This window comes from Artemia sp. Qi Xiang Cuo, chromosome 21 (assembly GCF_049724085.1).
Source record: "Artemia sp. Qi Xiang Cuo chromosome 21, ASM4972408v1, whole genome shotgun sequence".
Lineage (NCBI taxonomy): Eukaryota > Metazoa > Arthropoda > Branchiopoda > Anostraca > Artemiidae > Artemia > Artemia sp. Qi Xiang Cuo.
Genome location: NC_142814.1, coordinates 24,701,031 through 24,723,069, shown reverse-complemented (window position 1 = coordinate 24,723,069; position 22,039 = coordinate 24,701,031). Strand labels below are relative to the sequence as shown.

At 35.8% G+C, this 22,039-nt stretch overlaps 1 protein-coding gene across 4 annotated transcripts in view; it reads right to left on the bottom strand.

Annotated features, from left to right (window-relative positions):
• sick (sickie) overlaps window positions 1–22,039 on the bottom strand; it is a 374,025-nt gene that overhangs the window by 156,198 nt on the left and 195,788 nt on the right. For all 4 annotated transcript variants that reach the window (XM_089107071.1, XM_089107072.1, XM_089107073.1 and 1 more), the window contains 2 exons: window positions 9,874–9,979; window positions 2,939–3,102 (listed from right to left, as the gene is read on the bottom strand). In XM_089107071.1, coding sequence (XP_088963197.1) covers window positions 2,939–3,102; window positions 9,874–9,979 — 270 coding nt within the window. The remainder of the gene's footprint in view (window positions 1–2,938; window positions 3,103–9,873; window positions 9,980–22,039) is intronic.

The following is a 22,039-nucleotide window of genomic DNA, read 5'->3' as shown; positions in this document are numbered from 1 at the left end:
ACAAATGGAGGACAAGTATGCCCCCTCCCATGCACATTTTTTCCCAAAGTCACCTGATCAAAGTTTTGAGATCGCCATTTTGCTCAGCATGGTTGAAAATATGATAAGTATGTCCTTTAGGATGACTTAATCCCCCGAAGTCCCCGGGGGGGCTGAAAGTTATGAACTTTACCCAGTGTTAACATATAGTATTGGTTATTAGGAGGCATACAGACGTTTTCAGGGGGGATTTTTTCTGGGCATCGGGAGGTGGATGGACCGGGGGTTATTTGGGAAGATCTTTCCATGAAGGAAGTTTTCATGTGGGAAGGGACCTTGCTATGAAGGGGGCATCGGACTTGCCAGAATTATTTTAAAAAAAACGATCAGAAATTAAATATAAAAAAAAAAGTTTTCCAACTGAAAATAAGGAGTAACATCAAAACTTAAAACGAACAGAAAATATTACGTGTATGATTGGGTTCACCCCCTAGTCAATACCTCACTATTTAAGCCAAATATTTTTTAGTACTTTCATAAAAGCTATTTATTCTAATTAACGGCCTTTGTGATTAAGGGGTCATTTTTAAAGAATTGGAAAAAAAATTCGAACTTTAGCTTAAAGAGCGAGGTATTGACTATGGGGCGAGCCCCCTAATATACGTATTAAAAATATACGAATATAGAAGTTCATTACGTAAGTTAATTCGTAAGTTACGTATATTTAATACTAATAAAAACGTTCGTAAATAAAATTGAACAAGTTTCGAGAGAGCCATTTAACCAAATAAATGTAAAATTAATATTCAAATTTTGTTTTAATTATTCATGTACGGTGATCCAAAGTCAAAACTTGCATTAATTCAAAAAGATTGAAAAATTAAATAAAAAAAACAAGTTTTTTTAACTGAAAGTAAGGAACGACGTTAAAACTTAAAACGAGCAGAAATTAGTCCGTATATGAAAGGGGCTGTCCCCTCCTCAACGCCTCGCTCTTTACGCTATAGTTTGACTTATCACAACTCTTATTTTTTTTAAACAATGAAAAACTTTAGCGTAAAGAGCGAGACGTTGAGGAGGGGACCGCCCCTTTCATATACGGAATAATTTCTGTATGTTTTAAGTTTTAACGTCGTTCCTTACTTTCAGTTAAAAAAAAACTTGTTTTTTTTATTTAATCAGACTCAGAGGCTAATCTGCCGTGGTGCCTTAGTTCCTAATTCGAATCAGTTATGAACACTTTTTTTATGTAGGATATGCTCATTTATGCAAAGTATTGCATAGCTATGCACCAACCACTAGGTCGAGGTCTGTGAATTATCTCCTTTATTTGGAGGAACAAACTTAAGGTAAACATACAATATCGGTACCAAGGGGCGAGGGCTAATCTATTACTACGGGGACAGAAGTTGTTAGCGGTAAAAATAGTTTAAACAACAAATTAAAGTCTTGAGATATAAATAAACATAACGTTAGCTTAAGTCAAAGGAGGGAGGGGGTATGGATGAGGTGGTAATCCCCATTTTATCTAGATAACCTATTTTATTGCATAAAAAATACCTCTAAACGAGCCATTTCCTTCTCAAAGCATTTGCTATGCAAAAAGTAAAGGAAGGAGTGGGTTAGCAGGCCCCCTCATTAAGGGAATAATGCTTAATTTAATATTAAAGCTGAATTTAAATCATAGCAAAAAAACATGCTATTTCAAATGAAAGAGAAAGCTACGTTGAAACCTGGTTGAGACGAACAGAAATGATCAAATGTAAGAGAAGGGCTCCCGTCTCTTTCAACCCCCTTCTGTTTGCAAAAATTATGAATCTCTATCTTGACGTTCCGAGAATGAACACGCTAACAGAAAAGCAATGTGATAATAGGCTCAACTTTTTAATATCAATTCTAGAAGAAATAGGACAGTTACTGGCTACATCTTAAAGCAAGGCCGTACCCAGAGGGAGGGGGTTAGGGGGTTTGAACCCCTCCCGAAATGTTTTTTTGACTCGTAAAAACGTGACAAAAATGGATATAAACAAATTTTATATGTGTTTTTTGAGTTTTTTGTGTACTCCTCCTCCCCCCCCCTCGAAAAAAAAATTATTTGAGTAAAACCCCCTCCGAAAAAAATCCTGGGTATGGCCTTGTCTTAAAAGGTTCATGATAGCCCTAATTGAACATCAGAGTTAAAAGAGGACAGGTCATTCGGTTTAAAGTTTAATATCGAAATTTGATTTCTTAAAAAAATTGTTTTATTTAGTTCTTTTCAAATGTAAGGCTGATTGACAGTCCGATCCATATCCCAAGAAGGAAAAAAATGAAAGATTTTGCCAAAACAGTTTAAGCTAAGTTTCTTACCGGCTGTCCAAAAGACAAAATTAAATTGAAGAACATTAAGTTCAATGAATATCCTTAAAAAGTTAATTTTAATAAGTCTAAATACAATCAAAAAGTGGCATAAACTACTACTAACACCTTGTTTTGCTTCATTTAATTATTCTTTCTTTAAAAATTAGGCTATAAAACAGGTAGGAAATGATTATTTTCCGAGTGTCTAAAACTTCCTACTCAAGGCAAGACTTGTAGCTATTTTTTATTTTAACTTTGTAGGTTCGATACTGTTCAAAAATATTTCAAAATTACTTACAATTGACTATTAAAAAGGATTAATTTCTTTTCAGTCAGCGTTTAGTAGCCATTGGTTCAAAATTTACAAAAAGCGAATAATCTTCGCTTCACAAATCAAACTTTCGGTCTTCACAATTTTAAGTACAGTAATGTTAATTTTCACCTTCCAATCCGACGGGAAAAAAGATTAAATTAGTCACCTGATGAGATATTACATTAGTATATATCAGGTTCTTACCACAGTTTGCATCCAACAAAGAATTTATGTTACAAGCATTGTGAGGAAACGATTCGTTCCCCACGAAACCAATAGCAACCGAAGGAAGATAAACACACTCACCTCTCAGTCCGTGGTCTTCTCTGCCTCTTGAAACTTTTGGCGATACTTGTTTAACTGTTGGTGATGGTTTCCCGATCTTACCTCTCGGAACCTTTGCCTTATTCCTTGGGCCTGAATTTAGGATTGAATCTGGTGTTGGAGTGAGTGACTCCTCACGATTGTCACTGCAATGTTTAAGCATGTGTTTAATATAAAGGTGACAGAGAAGGATGGTGGGATTCAGGGAGCGAGCTAAGGAAAGTAGGGTCTAACAGAGCTTATTTATATTCCAAGACTATACATTTGACAAGGAAACTCTTTTAGAAAATTAAGGGGCAAGACAGAGTGGATATTAATTGATTTCTGGGGAGGTTTCAATCTCGAAAAATCTAATTTAGTAAAGATTTTAACTGGGTTTCATTTAATATGTACGTAAAAAAGTTACTAGGAGAATATCAATTATCTATTCTATCTTACTACGCTTAGTTTGGTGCTGTCGAGTAGTATTCCTGTCCCTCGGCACCAGCTATGCGTTTATGCGTCTGATCACTTTTATTCAGTGACAGATATTGTTCAGTCATTACAAGCTACTGAATCAATACTCACTGTGTGGAATTAAGCTTCAACTCCTTCTATCACCCTACCTCCCACTTTGGAATTTAATATAAAGTTTTGCGCTCTAGTGTGCCTAACCTAACTTTTTTTGTCATTATTTAGGTATCCTTACTTTATTTTGGATGTTGGTAATTTGTTGTATTATTTTCTTCTTTCTCTTTTCCTTAACAGATTTTTATGAAGCAGTAATAAATAAACTACTACTAATTGCAGGAAAAATTGTAAAAGATTGCATCATCTATAAAGATGGTATATAAATATTAGAGCATATCCTTTTTTATTATTTTTTATCCTGCTATGGATACCAATAATAATAATAGTTTTTGCAAGTCAGAAAAAAATTTAACCCACCCCCTCCCCCCGCTGGATAAGGCATTGCATATTATTACCCTTTTCTATTTTCTTATGCCAATATCAAGGATTGTAATCATAAATATAATTTCTAACTTAATTCAAAGTAATTCAGCTATAAAAGATGTGTCTATCTCTAAAGCTGTTAAAAAAAAAAAATATTTGATAATTTTATCTTCAGAGCATATAATTAATCTATCACTTAAAACAGAAGTTTTTCTCTCTGCTGTTCATCAGCCAGTACAATTCCGCTTCATACAGGATGAACATCTTGGGAATCCAACAAATTATCGGCTAATTTCCATCTTATTATGTTTAAGAGTTAATTACTTGGCAAAAAAAAAAAACAAACAAAAAAAACTGTTGTCCTAATCCAGCAATCGAGACAAATGTGCACTTGAACGAGGCTTTCACCTTACCCATCTATCCAACTACCTAGGACCAAACAGTATAACCGAACCACATCTTTTAAAATACTTGAAAGTCATATATTAAAGATTTTTTTTTAGCTCCTTCAATTTTTTATTTTATCAAAGTCCAAATTCGTTTTCAGGTTTGAGCATGAGTAAGCTAAATTGGTTCTTAAAAATTGGTTCTAAATTGGTTCAATATTATTTTTTTAAGAACGAAGCGTTTTTGATGGATGTAAAGAGCAAAGTTGAAACTTAAAACAGAAACAAAAAATTGTTGCTCTGCAGTTTATTTAAAATATATATGCAAAACTGGTTCAAACATACTGAACCGTGGTATTTCTCTGTATTTGCAAAATTCTGAAAAACCAGCGCTTTTCTGAGAACAAAAATGACACAACAATACAGCATTAAGAGTAGATTAGTTCTTGAGCAGCTTGCAGAACATAAAACACTGATTTATAAGGTTCTCAATAGTCTGTCGTCGGGCAAGAAATAAATAAATTTTAGCGCACCAGTGACATTTATACTTAACAGTGACATTAACAGCAACAGTGACATTAATACTTAAATCAAACAACAATTATTCCGTATATCCGCAGCCCTACTCTTTACAAATAGTCGGGATTTTTGTCCCAATTCTGTAATAACGACAACTCAAACCCAAGGATTGTTGAACTTGGATAAGAATCATTTTGAAGCACTCTAAGACTTTAGCGTAAAGAGCGGGGGGAGGGTTGAGGAGGGCAAAGCCCTCCTTCAAATACGAATAATTTCTGTTTGGTTTAAGATTTAATGTAACTTTTTGCTTTCGTTTGAAAATAAGCTGGTTTTTTGTATGTAACCCTTTTATTAAGACCTAGACATGTATTTATCTAAAAACACTAACAACTGAAACAAACAGCAAAGGCAAAGATTGTCTTAATAAATAGATTGAATAAAATGCTTCTATATTCAGGGAAGACCAATGAAGACCATAAAACATACAGAGTTCAATTTGTATGTTTGAACATCCCTCCTCTATCCTCTGATGGTGATTAAACCATTAACCAATTAAAGCACAAAACTGCCGCTGGTCAAAGTTTTTTGACTGAGCATTCAAATTTTACCTAAAATGCTATCAAACATTTTTAAGCAGAAAAACTAAAAAAAAAAACTTTTCAAATGTTCCTGCTAATACATAGCAAAACTACTTTAATTAAAAAACCCACAGAAATCAATTTAAAAATAGTCCTCCAACATAAAGTTTATAAAAAAAAATAAAGGGAAATAAATTGAAAATTTGAAAAAGTAAGCATAAATAAAGTCATTTAATATTCAAAGTTATTTCAAAGTTAAAACAACAAGAAATTACAACAAATACAAGTGGGACTTTCACCCGTTCAAAACTCTTGAAGATTAGAGTGTTATTGTACTTTTCTGAAAACAATATCTATATGGAAAAGAAGTTTGTATTTGTTTTAGCATAAAAATAAAAAAAACATACAAACCTAGTTTACAGGAAAGAAACAAACAATTTTTAGAATAAATACGTCTGTGAGTTTTAATTAAGTGTTGCTATTTTAAGATTTTTTTACATTAATTTTTCCTTTGAATTCCATGGCATTCAAAAGTTTAGAATTGATACCGTTATAAAACTTTTAAAACTTCGCTAATCATTTTTTTTAATTAATCCTATTTGTTCGCTGCAGTTGGTGAATCAATATATGATTGTCAGTTGATTCTCCATACGTCCGAAATACTGGATTTATAATTACAAAAACGTTAATGACTAGTTATTACATATTATATTAATAAAACTGAATCGATTGTATCAAATATGTTCATAAATTTGAGCAGTATTTAATTTTTTAATGCGATATTGTTACAATTCCTATGTCTTAGCGATAAAAGAAAAACGTGTTAAATCTATTTTATTTTCAATTGAGCGAATTGGCAATTCTAGCCTTTAGATGGTTCGAGAAGGCAACTTTCCCACTATTATTTGTGGAAATTTCTGTTCGTTTCAAGTTCAAAGCCATTGGATAAATCAAAAATAATTTTGCAAGCCTCAGCTTCGGCTGACCGTCTCAAAGACAAAGGGTCCATTAGTGAATTTTCTAATAACCATAAGGAGCTCCTAAAGCTGCCAAATTACTCATATGGTATTTCTTTAAATTTTTGGCAAAAACTTATAGGGGATCTTGCATATGTTAACAGTTTGAAAACTAACAAGAGGCTAGTTTATATTGAACAAAAAAAAATGTAATCTCCTGTTAATTGTTATGCAAAGCCCTCTCTATACGGTATACCTAAGCTGTAAAATTGCTCAGATAACCACCTTTGATCTGACTTTGACGTTTTCCTAGCAGGTATTTTTAGGGGCTGCCCTTTCCTGAACTTTAAAAATTCTGAAAATTCTGTTCTGATTAATCGAACAGACAAAATTCACAGTTTCTGATGATATATTTTTCATTATAACTGAATATCTCTATTTCCGGCGCAAAACAAGAGATGTTAAATGATTTTTCTAAGATTTCCGGGAAAGTAGGTCTCGGCTTTCAGTTTTTCGTAGTTTATTCGCATCTCCTATCCAAGCTCTAAAAGTTATGGCAAGACCGCCCAATCAATTCTAAATTGGTTTGGCACACCAAGCAAAAACAGTTAATAAAGGACAAGATAGGGTGATTTTTTAAGCCACCACGTCACGTTAATTTGACTATTCATTATAATTTCTGCTCGTTTTGGGTTCTTTTTATTCGTCCGTTGCAATATCTGTCGTTTTTTTCAACTTGGACTTGATTATTAATTTTAACTTCTTTTAGTTAAATGTTTCATTTATTCATTCATAATCATTCCTGGTTCTTTTAAGCTTAACTTATTACACGATTCTATTTATAATTGTTTATCGTTTTAGTATCACCCTTTTTTTATTAGCTTTCCCTAAATTGATAAGAACAAGAAACTTTTTGCTAATTTATGTGGCACTCCTGTATTAAACGTACTCTTTTATATACTGCAATCTAAACAAGTCACGAAAAACCCGTTTTTGACGGGTTAATTCAAGACACCACTATAGAATAATGCAATGTATAGTGTGGTTTTCATTGCGTATAAGATATTTAAACAGTTGTTTTTTGGGGTTTAGGGGGGGGGGGGGGTAAAGGTACCTAGGTTAGGTTACGTAATAATATATACTATGCTTTACCCCAACAATGAGCAAATATATAGCCCAAATTTTTTTCTAAACTATTATATATTCATCCTATTTTATTTTATTTCATTAGCATTAACCAAACTAGCAGTGTATAAAAGAGTACGTTTAATACAGGAGTAGGCTACCATTTATGTTTTACAGCAAATGTGCATCCAAGAGGGAACTCAAACAGATTTCATGGTTACACCAGCCTTTACATTACCAGCTAGAATTACTATATTTCTGATGTGCGTGCTTAAGTGTCAACCCGTCGTTTAGTAAAACTAGGCACATGTAGCTTTACTTCGACCTCTTTATGTGTCATATACACCAAAGTTTCCTTCTTTTTTTAAGGCAATAAATTATAGTTACAAGAAAAAATAACAATATATTAGTGTCACTTTAATTTGTGTAACTGATAGGTAATTATAGTCAATGACATAGCGAATATAACCACAAAAAGGTGATGTGAAGAAAATTCAACTCTTCAAAAATTAATTTTGCATCAATTCATTTTCATTTTTTCTTTAGATAAAAGATTAAGATTATGAGGACGAACCGCAAATTCAAACATATGCTCATTATTTTTTTTGTATTTTCCCAGTTAACTTTGTTAACAGCTTACTTCCTATAATTGTGCGTTCTCTTTTCAGGTCTTTTAAGGTCAGATTTCAAAAACGTCCCTAGGTAAGTGAACTAGGAAAACGGCGTAACGCACTTGCAATGCAGAAGAAAAATACTTAAAATCTCTTATGACATTTTGTGATTTGAGGTGACGAAAACAGAAGCTTCAAACATGTTGGGTTGAAAGAGAAGTTTTCACTGCCGCGAAGGATTGAAACTGCTTATCACTGAGGTAAATTTGTAGTAGTAGTGTTAGCAATTGCGTAAATAAAGAATTTTCAGTCAATGGGCACAACTTTGACCCAACCCGGGGGGGGGGGCTTTCCATATAAGCAATAGACCAGGAGGTCATGGCTATTGTAAATCCAACCATCTATATTATGGGGGATAAGTAGAGGGACGATAAGAATATATTTTAGGTAAATGTAGACACAGCTCGCTAAATTTTGGCAGCAACTCAGATAAATGCTGGACGATAGATATCTACAGAAAAGTAAAGAATCTAGGAAAGAGAAAGAGATCTAGGAAAGGAAAGGAAGGAGATCTAGATGAAAATGTAAAGAGTCTTCATCCATATGCCAAAGTTTAAATTTGTAATTATTTGCATATTTTACCAGAGAACGTTACGGACAAGTCTAGGTTTTGCCTCCTGAAAACTACTTATTTTACTTTATAGGTTTCGTATATTCAATGTAATATTTTATTAGGGGAGAGGATAAGAATTTTTTTCAATTTGCATTCTGCGCATGCTTTCCCTAAGCATGCATTATAAAGAATAAGATAAGATTTATTCATAATCAATTAATCATACAAGAAAATACATTGTGCTAATCCCCCAATAGAAGACTTATGTGTAGTTTCGGACTGCATATTTTTCTGTCTGTTTTTTTGTCCGTTCTCGCTTCGTTCACCCTAACTTAAACCATCTAGGCTAAACTCAATGAAAGGTAGTTATGCTTGAGGCTAAATAATATCCAAACCAAAATCGAGCATGTTGGATAGGTGGCACCTGCTTGCATGGGACATAAAAAGATCACAAACTGTTTTTCATCAGTTTCATATGTCATGTGACTCCAGTCCTAGTTTAAAGCTTCAAATAACTTAAGTGGGAGTTTGGACTTGCTCATTTGGCTATAACTGACGGTTAAATTTTGCCTGTGTAGAAATTATTATTAAGACGCGAAATATTTTCTCTAAGTTTGCTCATTGTCCTTACTTCCTGCAATTCTGAGATAAGTCTTTTAGGTACTTGTATGATATACCCCCCTACCTCTCAAGTTGTCCATTCATTGACACATTAAAGAACCGGTTTTTTCGTAAGTTCTTTCAGGTTAACATGAGACAAGACAAAGAGAAGTGACAGAATAGATAGAAAGTATATAATCAAGGCCATATATTTGCACATTATGGGAGGGGGGGGGGGGGTAAAGTACTTGGACAGTGTGAAGTTGGAGAACAATTCTTACTACATAATATGCAGAATAATTGTACCTAATACATTGGGTATGTAGATCCGCTAAACTTTATCCCTACCCCCTACTTGACAAATCTATAGCCCAAATTTGTTTCAAATCTACGTTATTTTTATCTTACTTTGGTATATTTCCTTAGGATTGAGCGTCAGAGAAACACATATTAGAAGAACATTAGGTAGGGCGTAGGTATCATACAAGTACCGTCTTTTATGCTAAGCACGGCTGTATAGTGCTCTCACGGGCCAATTCAAGAGGGATAAGGGTAATGACCCTGCCTCTGCTGGTTTTAGGGTTTCAAAAACTTACCTTTCTAGATTTTTTGGTTCGTTGCAAAGACTCGTTGAAGAATCACTTCTCTCAGATCGAGCAGAACTAAAACCACTCGAGCTTGAAGTTCTTTTAGAGCCGGAGCCTACAAAAACAAGAAGATCATATTATCACGTCTTTAAATGTGAAAGTATCACGTTATTAGATACCTAATTTGATTTTATGGCTATTTGGAGCCGGTTTCCACAGCAACTGCATCAATAAAAAATACAAGAGAACAAAACTATTGCATAAAGCCAGCAAAATTATGCACAATTTAAACAAGAAGTCTAAATATTTTTAGAACGCGAGCTGCAGTAAGGTCGAACAGACGAATCATGGACCGAATGAAAGTAAAAAAAAAGACATAATATTAGATATAATGAATCGTGGTTGCAGTGGTAGCTGCAATCTAATAAAGGACGAACTTCGGCCAATAGTAACCCAAAATTAATTATTTTGAAATCAAATTAGATCAAAATAAATGCACACTATTGGAATCGCCATGGCCGAAAACTCTAAACATGAAACTTAAAGTCACCTGGCTTGAACAACAAGGAAAATCACTTTTAAGCATTGAAAGCATTTGTGTCTCATTTTTTTTTTCCACTGCTACCAGCGGGGCAATGGAACATCATAGAGAGCTGTTTAATGGCTCATGTTAAAGAAAACTGCTACATCTACTCATTTTTGTAATTATCAAAACACAACATTTATAACAAATTAGATTTTTCCTGTGTTTAATATACGTTATTCACACAAATGATACATATTGATACAGTTTCTTTATAGAAGGCTTTATATAATGATGAACAAAAATGAAACACAACGCAATCTTCAGTTAGAAGACAACCGAAAGGAAGAATCGCAACGAAGTACAACAGAATCTGCAGCCGGATGTTACTATCAATAGCGACGCTTAGAGGGGAGTGGGTCAGTTGTTTCCTCTAGATTTTGAAAAATTAGTTTAAAAAAGGCGGGTCTTTTAAATATGCTTCATTAATATAGAACAGGCTACTAGTTTGCTTTTTTAAGAGAAGCTAGGTCACGAATGCGTTTTTTTTCTAGGGTGACTGAAGTCGAAGTAAAGCTATATAAGGAAGTCGAAGTAAGGCTATATGCACATAGCTTTGCAAAAGGACAGAATTGACACTAAAGCACAGAAATCAGAAATATAGTAGTTCCAACTGATAATATTTAATGCTGGCGTAACCATAAAACCAGTTTGATTGCCCTCTTGGATCTAAATTCGCTGTAAAAACTAAAATTAATCAAGCCTTTTATTATCATCAATGTAAGAAAAGTTTTCCGAAAAAAAGGTTTTAGAAAAGTGAGGTAAATGGTAGTAATAAAACCCTAAACAAGCCTAAATACGATCATGTATAATAAGTAAAGCTTATAACAACCAGGAATGACAACGGATGAATAAATGAAAAATTTAAGGAACAGAAATTATAACGAACAATCAAGTCAAACTAAAAAAAATAATGAATTTTTCCATAGAAATTAAAAAACATGTGTTTGCTAACCTTTCGATAAATAGGGACACAGGTAATTTAAATATTGACCCAATTTATGATAACCTTCTAAAGAGTGAATCAACAGTCAATAAAGGAGTTAAGATTTTAAATAATCACCAAGGGACTATTTTACCTGCTAGACCAAAACGATTTGCTTCGGTAATAGCTAACAAAAGGATTACTTCGCAACAGAATAATTAAATTAATTTACATTTTTTTTTTTTTTCCTCATTTAATCGGGTGTCAAAAATTAAGTAAATATATATTTACATATTTTTCCTATGTGGATCAGTTTGCGCAAATTTCACATTTTTTTTTTTTTTTTTTTTGGTGGTGGTTTTATTGGTTTTTAGTTTTATCTTGTTTTTTTTTTTATCTGGTTCTTCTTGTTTTTATTTCGTGTTTAATACCCCGTGTTTGTATACAGGCGAAATATCCGCGTTGTTTTGCATTTTTCTTTTCTCTCCACTGGCCACAGTCTCGTTTGTTTGTTTTTTTTTTCAAAAAATAAAATTTATTATAGTGGTTGAACAAAACCCGAAACGAGCAGAAATTATAACGAATCAAACAGTTCGTGATAACGAACTGTAAGTAAGGAGCGACCCGGCTCAATAGTAACCAAAACTTTAAAAACAAAATTTTGATACCAATATATACATCAAAGAATTGGATTTTTATGCTAATCTTAAATGTACAAGTTCCATTAAGTTTAGTCCTACCTATCAAAAGTTACGAGCCTGACAAAATTTGCCTTATTTTTGAAAAAAGGGGGAAACACGTAATAGAATCTTAATGAAAATCACACCATCAGATTCAGCGTATCAGAAAACCCTACTGTAGAGTTTTCAAGCTCCTATATACAAAAATGTGGGATTTTGCATTTTTTTTTTTCCAGAAAAAAGATCACGGGTGCGTGTTTATTTGTTTGTTTTTTATTTATTTTTTCAGGGGTGATCGTATTGACCCAGTGGTCCTAGAATATCGTGAGAGGGCTCATTTGAATAGAAATTAAAAGTTCTAGTACCCTTTTTAATTGACCAAAAAGATTGGAGGGCAACCTAACCCCCTCCACGGACCCTTTTTTTCCTTGATTAAATCGCTTGATCAAAATTCTGAGATAGCCATTTTGTTCAGAGTGGTCGAAAAATATTATAACTATGTCTTCGAGGATGACTTAATCCCCCGCAGTCCCCGGGGAAGGGCTGCAAGTTATGGACTTCGCCCAATGTTTACATATAGTATTGTTTATTGGTAAGTACACAGACGTTTTCAGGGGGGTTTGGGTATTGGAGGGGCAGGGGTTACGTAGGAGGATCTTTCCATAGAGGAAGTTTTCATGGGGGAAGGGACATTGCTATGAAGGAAGTGCCGAATTTCCCACCATTATTTAAAAAACGATCAGAAATTAAATAAAAAAAAAACAATTTTTTCAACTGAAATTAAGGAGCAACATCAAAACTTAAAACGAACAGAAATTAATACGTATATGAGGGGGTTTGCCCCCTAGTCAATACCTCGCTCTTTACGCTAAAGTTTTTTTTTAGTATTTTCATAAGAGCTGTTTATTCTAATTAAACGACCTTTGGGATTAAGCGGCCATTCTTAGAGAATTGAAACAAAATCCGAACTTTATTTCGTTTTAATTATTCATGTATGGTGAGCCAAAATCAAAACCCGCATTAACTAAAAGACGTTCGTAAATTGAATAAAAAAAACAAGTTATTTTGAACTGAAAGTAAGGAGCGACATTTAAACTCAAAACGAACAGAAATTATTCCGTATATGAAAGGGGCTGTTCCCTCCTCGACGCCTCGCTCTTTACCCTGAAGTTTGACTCTTTCTCACAACTCTTTTTTTAAAAACAATTAAAAACATTAGCGTAAAGAGCGAGGCATTGAGGAGAGGATAGCCCCTTTCATATAAAGCTGTTCGTTTCAAGTTGTAATGTCGCTCCTTACTTTCAATTAAAGAAATTTGTTTTTTTTTATTTAATAGTAAAATTAAGGCGATGTGGTACCTTAAAGAATCGCCCTATCTTTTCCATTATTAACTTTTTTACTCTGTGTGACCAAACTATTTAGAATGGATTGGGTGGTCTTGCCATAGCCTTAGCTTGTAGAGCTTGGATAAGAGATCTGAATATTTGACAAAAAACTGAAAGCCGACACCTATTTTCCCTGAAATATTGGGAAAACCCTTTAAATTTTCCCGTTTTTCGCGGGAGGTACAGACATTCAGATTTAATGAAACTTACATCATTAGAAAGTGTGAATTTTGTCTTTTCGATTAATCAGAGCAAAACTTTCAGACTTTTTAAAGTTCAGGAAAGGGCGGCCCCCAAAAATGTTCTAGCTTATCTGTTAGGAAAAATTTAAAAGTCAGCTCAAAGGATGTATCATTTGAGCAATTTGACAACCATGGAGTTCCCTGTTGTGCTGCCCAATTTGATTGAAAACCTTGCCAACACAGGGACTGCAGGTACGTTGAATAGAGAGGACTTTGCTTAACAATAATACAAAATTATACTTTTCATTAATATAAACAAGCCTCTCGTTAGCTTTCAAGCAGTTGACCTATTCAAGATCCTTATTGAACTATTGAACTGTCCGTATTGAACTGTTATTTGTAATTCAAGATCCACTGTCGATTTCTTTTTTCTTTTTTTTTTTTTTGCCAAAAATTCAAGGAAATACCACTCGAGTAATTTGACAGCCTTGGGAGTTCCCTATGGCGATTGAAAAATTCACTAATGAGCCTTTGTCTTTAAATTTCGCATAGTTTTTCGCTTTTTAAAGGGGGGGTATCTTTCCCCTAAGTATTTCACTGGCTACCAATAGCGTATCCTCCTTCAAATAGGATGGGTGTAAAATTAAGCGTCTTCGGTACTTTAAGGCAAATTATGATGGAGATGTTATAGAAGTTATTAATATTTTGGTTTGGTTAGATTTTGTCTTTTTTGGCCTGGAAAAATTAATTCGACAAAACATTTCTCACAATTGAAGCAAAGTATAAATTACGTTCTGGTCTTTAGAAGCCACAAGGCGCTAGGTCTACTGTTCTTTGTGGTAGTTTCTGCTCTTTTTCTATTTAACTTGGTTATTTATTATAACTAATCAAAAAAACTTTTTTACTTTTGACGGTCACATATGCAGTGACCGTCATCAGTAGTAAAAACAAAAGTTTTACTACTGATGACGGTCATTTCATATGTGACAGAAATATCTGGTATTGTTTGTCAATTTCTATCACTGTTTGTGAAACACTGTCTATTAAAAGGATTTTATTCTTATTTAAACTTTTATTTATCTTAAAGTTATAAAAGTGAAAACTTTTAAACGATTTTTTTCAGTAAACTACAAATTACATTCTGGCTTTTAGAAAGCATAGGGTTTAGAACCCTACTCAGATTAATTTTTGCTCGTTTTGAGTTTGACTTATTTTAATTTCTGTTTTTTTTTTGGATTTCATTTATTTATTGATACTAATTTGTGGTAGTTCTATGCTTGGTAAATTATTTGATTCTATTTTTGTTCATTTTTGGTTTAACGGAGTTCTTTACATTTTTTTCAAAAAATTATATTGTGCGAAGAGTTCTTTTGATTAATTTCTGTTTGTTTTATATTGACATAGTCTTTTTCAGGGAGAAAGACTGAGGCCCTTCTGAAGTTAAACAACCATCCCTTGCATAAAAATTTAAAGAGTAATAGCCCTTTCAATTTCCAATCCAGTGAGCCCTTTTCGAAATTTTTACGACAACGCTTTCTATAAAAACATTACATGCCCCAAGGGCATAACTTACAACCCATGTCCTGAGGGTTGTGGGGGGGGGGGTTGTCATCCTCAAAGACATAATTTCCAGGACTTTCACCTAATTTGAAAAAATAGCTATCTCAAAATTTTGATTGTATGTGTTTGGGGAATTGGTGAGCGCGAGAGGGAGTTAGCTGCTCTCCAATCATTTTCAACTATTAAAAAGGGCATTAGCCATTTAACTTCCAATCGAATGAGCCCTCTTTGAAGTTTCTACGACAACGCTTTCTATACAACCAGGCCATAACTTATTACCCTTGCCCTGAGGCCTGAGGGGGGGTTGTCATCCTCAAAGACCTAATTTACAAAACTTTCAACTACGCTGAACAAAACGGTTATCTAAAGAATTTTATTGGATGTATTTGGGGAAAAGGTGGGCGTGAGAGGGGGGTTAGTTTCCCTCAAATCACTTTCGAATATTAAAAAGGGCACTAGCCCTTTGAATTTCCAATCGAATGAGCCCTTTTTCAAGTTTCTACGACAAAGTTTTCAATAAAAACCTTATATGCCCCAAGGGCATAACTTATAACCCTTGCCCTGAAGACTGTGGGGGGGGGGGAGTGTCCTACTGAAAGACAGAATTTCCGTAACTTTCAATTACGTTGAAGAAAATTGATATCTAAATATTTTGACTGCATGTGTTTGGGGAAAGGGTAGGCTTAGAAGGGGTGATAGTTGCCTTCCAATCACTTTTGACTATTAAAAAGGGCACTAGCTATTTCAATTTCCAATCGAATGAGCCCTTTTGAGGGCATAACTTACAATTCTTGCCCTGAGGGCTGTGGGAGTTGTCATCCTAAAAGACCTAATTTCCAGATTTTTCAACTACGTTGAACAAAACGGCTATCTCAAAATTTTGATGGGATCTGTTTGGGGGAAAGGTGGGTATAGGAGAGGGGTTTGTTGCCCTCCAATCACTTTTGACTATTAAAAAAGGCACAAGCCCTTGGAATTTTCAATCGAATGAGCTTTTTTTCAAGTTTCTACGACAAAGCTTTCAATAAAAACATTATATACCCCCCGGGCATAACTTACAACCTTAGCGCGGAGGGCTTGGGGGGGAGTGTCATCCTCATAAACCTAATTTCCAGAACTTTCAACTACGTTGAACAAAATGGCTATCTGAAAATTTTGATTGGATGTATTTGGGGAAAAGGTGGGCATGAGAGGGGGTTAGTTACCCTCCAATCACTTTCGATTATTAAAAAGGGCACTAACCTTCTCAATTTCCAACTAAATGAGCCCCTTTTGAAGATTATATGACAACGATATCTATAAAAACCGTATATACCCCCAAGGCATAACTTAAAACCTTTTCCCTGGGGGCTCTGGGGGGTTTGTCATCCTCAAATACATAATTTCCAGAACTTTCAACTACGTTGAACAAAATGGCCATCTCTAAACTTTGATTGAATATGTTCGCAGAAATGGTGGGCGTGAGAGGGGGGTTAGTTGCTCTCCATTCACTTTCGACTATTAAAAAGGGCACTAGCCCTTTCAATTTCCAATCAAATGAGCCCTTTTTGAAGTTTTTAAAAACACTTTCTATAAAAACCATTTATACGCCCAAGGAATAATTTAAAACCCTGCTCCTGAGGACTCTAAGGGAGATCCTCAATGACCTAATTTCCAGAATTTTAAACTTTGTTGAACAATCATTTCAAATCATTTTCACCTCCATCAACTCCCTACAATCATTTTCAAGTATTAAAAAGGGCACTATGCCCTTCAATTTCCAATCGAATGAGTCGTTTTTGAAGTTTCTACAGCATCGCTTTCTATAAAAAACCTTATATACCCCCAGGGCATAACTGACAACCCTTGCCCTTGCAAAGTTTCTACCTCATGAGCAGGTAGAATATCTTGTAAATAAAAATGGGATTTGAGGAAGACTGATCAAAAAATAAGTGTTTCTTACTTTCGGCGGGAACCAGACGATGAACTGTCCTGCCCGGCACCAAAGGATCTTGGGATGACTTCCGACGACCACTTGGACCTGTCGGCTGCAGCTTCTCCGGCGATCTTCAGCCAGTCTTTGTCCCATCTCCGACCGTGTCTCCTGAATCCTCCCCACGGTTCCAGGTCCTCCTTGAATGTTTGCCACAGGTTCTTCTTTTTGTCCTCCTGGTTTACGTTTCCAGGAGGGGGCTGGTTCGCAGACAAGGACGTCTCGACATATCGTGCCTTCGGGACGGCGCAATGTGTGGCCGAGGAGTTTCAGGCGACGTCTTTTAATGATAAGCGATAGCTCTTCTGATTGGCCACAGCGACTCCTTACTTCACTATTGGAAATCCTGTCCCATCTCTTAATGCGGAGGATGTAACGAAGGCAGCGGTGGTCGAACACATCCAAAGTTCTCGCATCTTCAGTCTTGATCGGCCATGTCTCGCAAGCATACAGTAGTACTGCTCGAACAGTTGCACCATAGATTCTAACTTTTGTTTTGGTTGAGATCTCCCGTCTGGTCCATAATGCTTTTTTCAGACTAGTAAACACTCCCCAGGCTTTTGCTATGCGGGCAGAGATATCCCTTTCAGCTCCGCCATCAGGTGTTATGATAGAGCCAAGATACTTGAATTCCTCAACGCTTTCTATTGGCTCACCGTCGAGGGTAACTTGGCAAGGAGCAGGTTGGTTGAGAGCCAATACTTTAGTCTTTGCGCCGCTGATGGCCAGTCCGATGCGCTTTGAGACCTCATAGGTATCGTCGATCATGTCTTGTAAGCTGTCGGCGGTAGTTTCCAGCTCAACAACGTCGTCTGCGAAGTCCAGATCTGTCAGGGGCTGGAGTTTCTGGTCAACATTGATTGCGTCGGTATTCTCTTATCGGTGCAACGCCTGGGACTAGTGGTAATTGTAATAGCAGTGGTAGCATACAAATATTAAACCTTATAATAAAAACCTTATATGCCCCCCGGGCATAGCTTGCAACCCTTACCCTGCGGTGTGTGGGGGAGTGTCCTCCTCAAAAACATAACTTCTATCAGGAAATCAACTATGCTGAAAAAATGGCTAATGTCAAAATTTAGATTGGATATGTTTGGGGAAATGGTGGGCATGGAAGGGGGTTTAGTTGCCTTCCAATCACTTTCGATTATTAAAAAGGGCGCTAGCCATTCCAATTTCCAATCAAACGAGCCCTTTTCGAAGTTTCTACGGCATATCCTTCGATACGAAGTGCCCTAGTTTGGGAAAAAAAATCGATACGTCCCCCAAAAATGTTTGAGAGAATGGTGGGGCGTGAGAGGGAGGTTAGTTGCCTTCCAATTACTTTCAACTATTAAGAAGGGCAATAACCCTTTGAATTTCAAATCGAATGAGCCCTTTTTCAAGTTTTTACGACGAAGTTTTCATAAAAAACCTCTTATGAACCCAGGGCCTAACTCATAACCCTTGCCCTGTATATGTGGGGGAATATCTAAGTCAAATATTTAATTTCCGGACCTTTCAACTGCTCTGAACAAAATGGCTATCTCAAAGTTTTGACTGGATGTCTTTGGGGAAATGGTAGGCGTGGAAGGGGTGTTAGTTGCCCTCGAATCACTTTCGACTATTAAAAAGGGCACTTTACATTTCAATTTCCAATCGAATGGGCCCTTTTGAAGTTTCTACGGCAACGGTATCTATAATAACCTTATATGCCCCCAGGGCATAACTTACAACCCTCGCCCTGAGGGCTGTGGGGGGGGGGTGGTTGTCATCCTCAAAGACCTAGTTTATAGAACTTTCAACTACGTGAACAAAATCGCTATCTCAAAATTTTGATTGGATGTGTGTGGGGAAAAGGTGGGCGTCAGAGGGGGGTGACCCTCCAATCGCTTTCGACTATATAAAGGGCACTAGCCCTTTGAATTTCCAATTGAATGAGCCTTTTCGAAGTTTCTACGACAACTCCTTCGATACGAAGTGCCCTGGTCTAAAGGAAAAAAAAAATGATAAATATTACTTTGTGCCAACATCGTTCTTTACTTAGGCAGCGCTATGATTCCAAACATGTAAATTTCATTAAGTTTAATGTTAATCATTTAAAGCTAGGAGCCTGAGAAAATTTGCCTGATCATATGCTGCCTGCTAGCGCTGCCTAAGTAAAGAACGATGTGGGCACAATGTGTTTTTTTTTTCTCCATACCCGGGCACTTCGTATCGAAGGAGTTGTCGTAGTAACTTCGAAAAGGGCTCATTCGGTTGGAAATTGGAGTGGCTAGAGCCCTTTTTAATAGTCGAAAGTGATTAGATGGTAGCAAGCCCCCCCCCCCACCCCCAACAAAAACCCCAACCAATACCAAAAAAATTTTTAGAAAGCAAATATGAGCAGCGGAGGTTATTTCACGATAGAAAATATGTTTTTGAGGAGGACACTCCCCCACAACCCTCAGGGCAAGGGTTTTAAGTTATGCCCTGGGGGCATATACGGTTTTTATAGAAGGCGTTGTCGTAGAAACTTCAAAGCAGGCTCATTCGATTGGGAATTCTAAGAGCTAGTACCCTTTTTAATAGTCGAAAGTGATTGCAGGGCAACTAGCCGCCCCCACGCCCAGCATTCCCCCAAACACATCCAATCAAAATTTTGAGATAGCCATTTTGTTCAGCATAGTTATTTTCCAGATAGAAAATATATTTTTGAGGAGGACGCTCCCTCACAACCCTCAGGGCAAGGTTTTGAGTTTATCCTGGAGGCACATAAGGTTCTTATAGAAAGCGTTGCTATAGAAACTTCAAAACAGGCTCATTCGATTGGAAATTCAAAGGGCTAGTGCCCTTTTTAATAGTTGAAAATGACTGGAGAGCAAATAGCCCCCCCCCCCCCACACGCCCATCATTTCCCCAAACACATCCAATCAAAATTTTGAGATAGCCATTTTTCAGCGTATTTTATTTCCAGATAGAAAGTATGTTTTTGAGGAGGACACTCCCCCACAGCCCTCAGGGCAAGGGTTTTAAGTTATGCCCTGGGGGCATATAGGGTTTTTATAGAAGGCGTTGTCGTAGGAAATTCAAAAGGGGCTCATTCGATTGAAAATTCAAAGGGCTAGTGCCTTTTTTAATAGTCGAAAGTGATTTGAGGGCAACTAGCCCCCCCCTCACCCCAGCATTCCCCCAAACACATCCAATCAAACTTTTTAGATAGCCATTTCGTTCAGCGTAGTTGATTTCCAGATAGAAAATATGTTTTTGAGGAAGACACTCCCCCACTACCCTCAGGGCAAGGGTTATAATTATGCCCTGGGGCATATAAGGTTTTTATAGAAGGCGTTGTCGTAGAAACTTCAAAAAATGCTTATTCGATTGGAAATTCAAAGGGCTAATGCCCTTTTTAATAGTTGAAAGTGATTGGAGGGCAACTAGCCCCCCCCCTCTCTCACGCCCATCATTCCCCCAAACCCTTCCAATCAAAATTTCGACCCCAAACACATGCAATAAAAATTTTGAGATAGCCATTTTGTTCAGCGTAGTTTATTTCCAGATAGAAAATATGTTTTTGAGGAGGAACCCCCCCCCCAAAAAAAAAACCTCAGGGCAAGGGTTATAAGTTATGCCCTTGGGGCATATAAAGTTTTTATTGAAAGCTTTGTCGTATAAACTTGAAAAGGGGTTCTATCGATTTGAAATTCAAAGGGATAGTACAATTTTTCATAGTCAAAAGTGAATAGTGATATTTTTTGTTGTTGTTGTTGTCTAGACCAATGCACTTCGTATTGAAGGAGTTGTCTTGGGAATTTAGAAAGGGGCTCATTCGATTGAAAATAGAAAGGGCTGATGCCCTTTTTAATATTCCAAGGTGATTGGAAGGCAACTAACCCCCCTTCCACTCCGACCCTCCCACGCCCACCCTCCCATTTGCCCATTTAGTTTAAAAATTAAATGTTGCCTTAAGTTTAAATCAAAATGCACTGTGATAATGCTAATTCCCAATAAAAACCCCTATGCCTTCCCAAGGCCAGAACAAAATTTGCACTTCACTGAAAAAATACAAATGAATGTCCATTGTCAGTTTAATATACATATACTTACATTTAATAATCAAAATGTTAATATTATTTTATTTATCAAAGTTATAAAAGTAAAAACATTTATATTTTTTTCAGTAAAGTGCAAATTTTGTTCTGGCCTTGGGAAGGCAAAGGGGTTTTGCGCCTAACTTATGTTAATTTCTGCTCGTTTTGAGTTTGACTCGTTTAATTATTGTAATTTATGTTCGTTTTTGGGTTTCATTTATTTATCGATGCTGATTTGTGGTAGTTTCACGCTTGGTAGATTATTTGATTTTATTTTTGCTCATTTTTGTTTAATGGAGTTCTTTACTTTTTTTTGAAAAACTTATTTTGTGGAAAAAGATTTTTTAATTAATTACCAAAAAGGGGAGAAACACCTCCAAAAAGGCAAGCGATCTCAATGAAAATTATACTATCAGATTCAGCAAGTAAGAGAACCCACTTTATAGAGGTTTCAAGCTCCTTTCTAGAAAAATGGTTTTTTTGCTCTTTTTTGACAGAAGAAAGATCACGGATGCGTGTTTATTTCTTTGATTTTTTTTTCCGAGGGGTGATTGTATTAAACCAACGGTCATAAAATGTTGGGAGAGAGTTCGTTTAAACAGAAATTAAAAGTTCTAGTGCCTTTTTTACGTGACCAAAAATTATGGAGTGCAAATAGCCCCCTCCCAAGCCTCCTTTTCCCCAGTGGCATCTCATAAATATTTTGAGATACCCAGTTGATACAGCATAGTTGATTCAAAAATTATGCCTCTGTGGATGACATGACGCCTTATAGCTCCTGAGAAAAGGGATGTAAGTAACACAATTTCCCAATTGTTTACATTTAGTATTTGTTATAG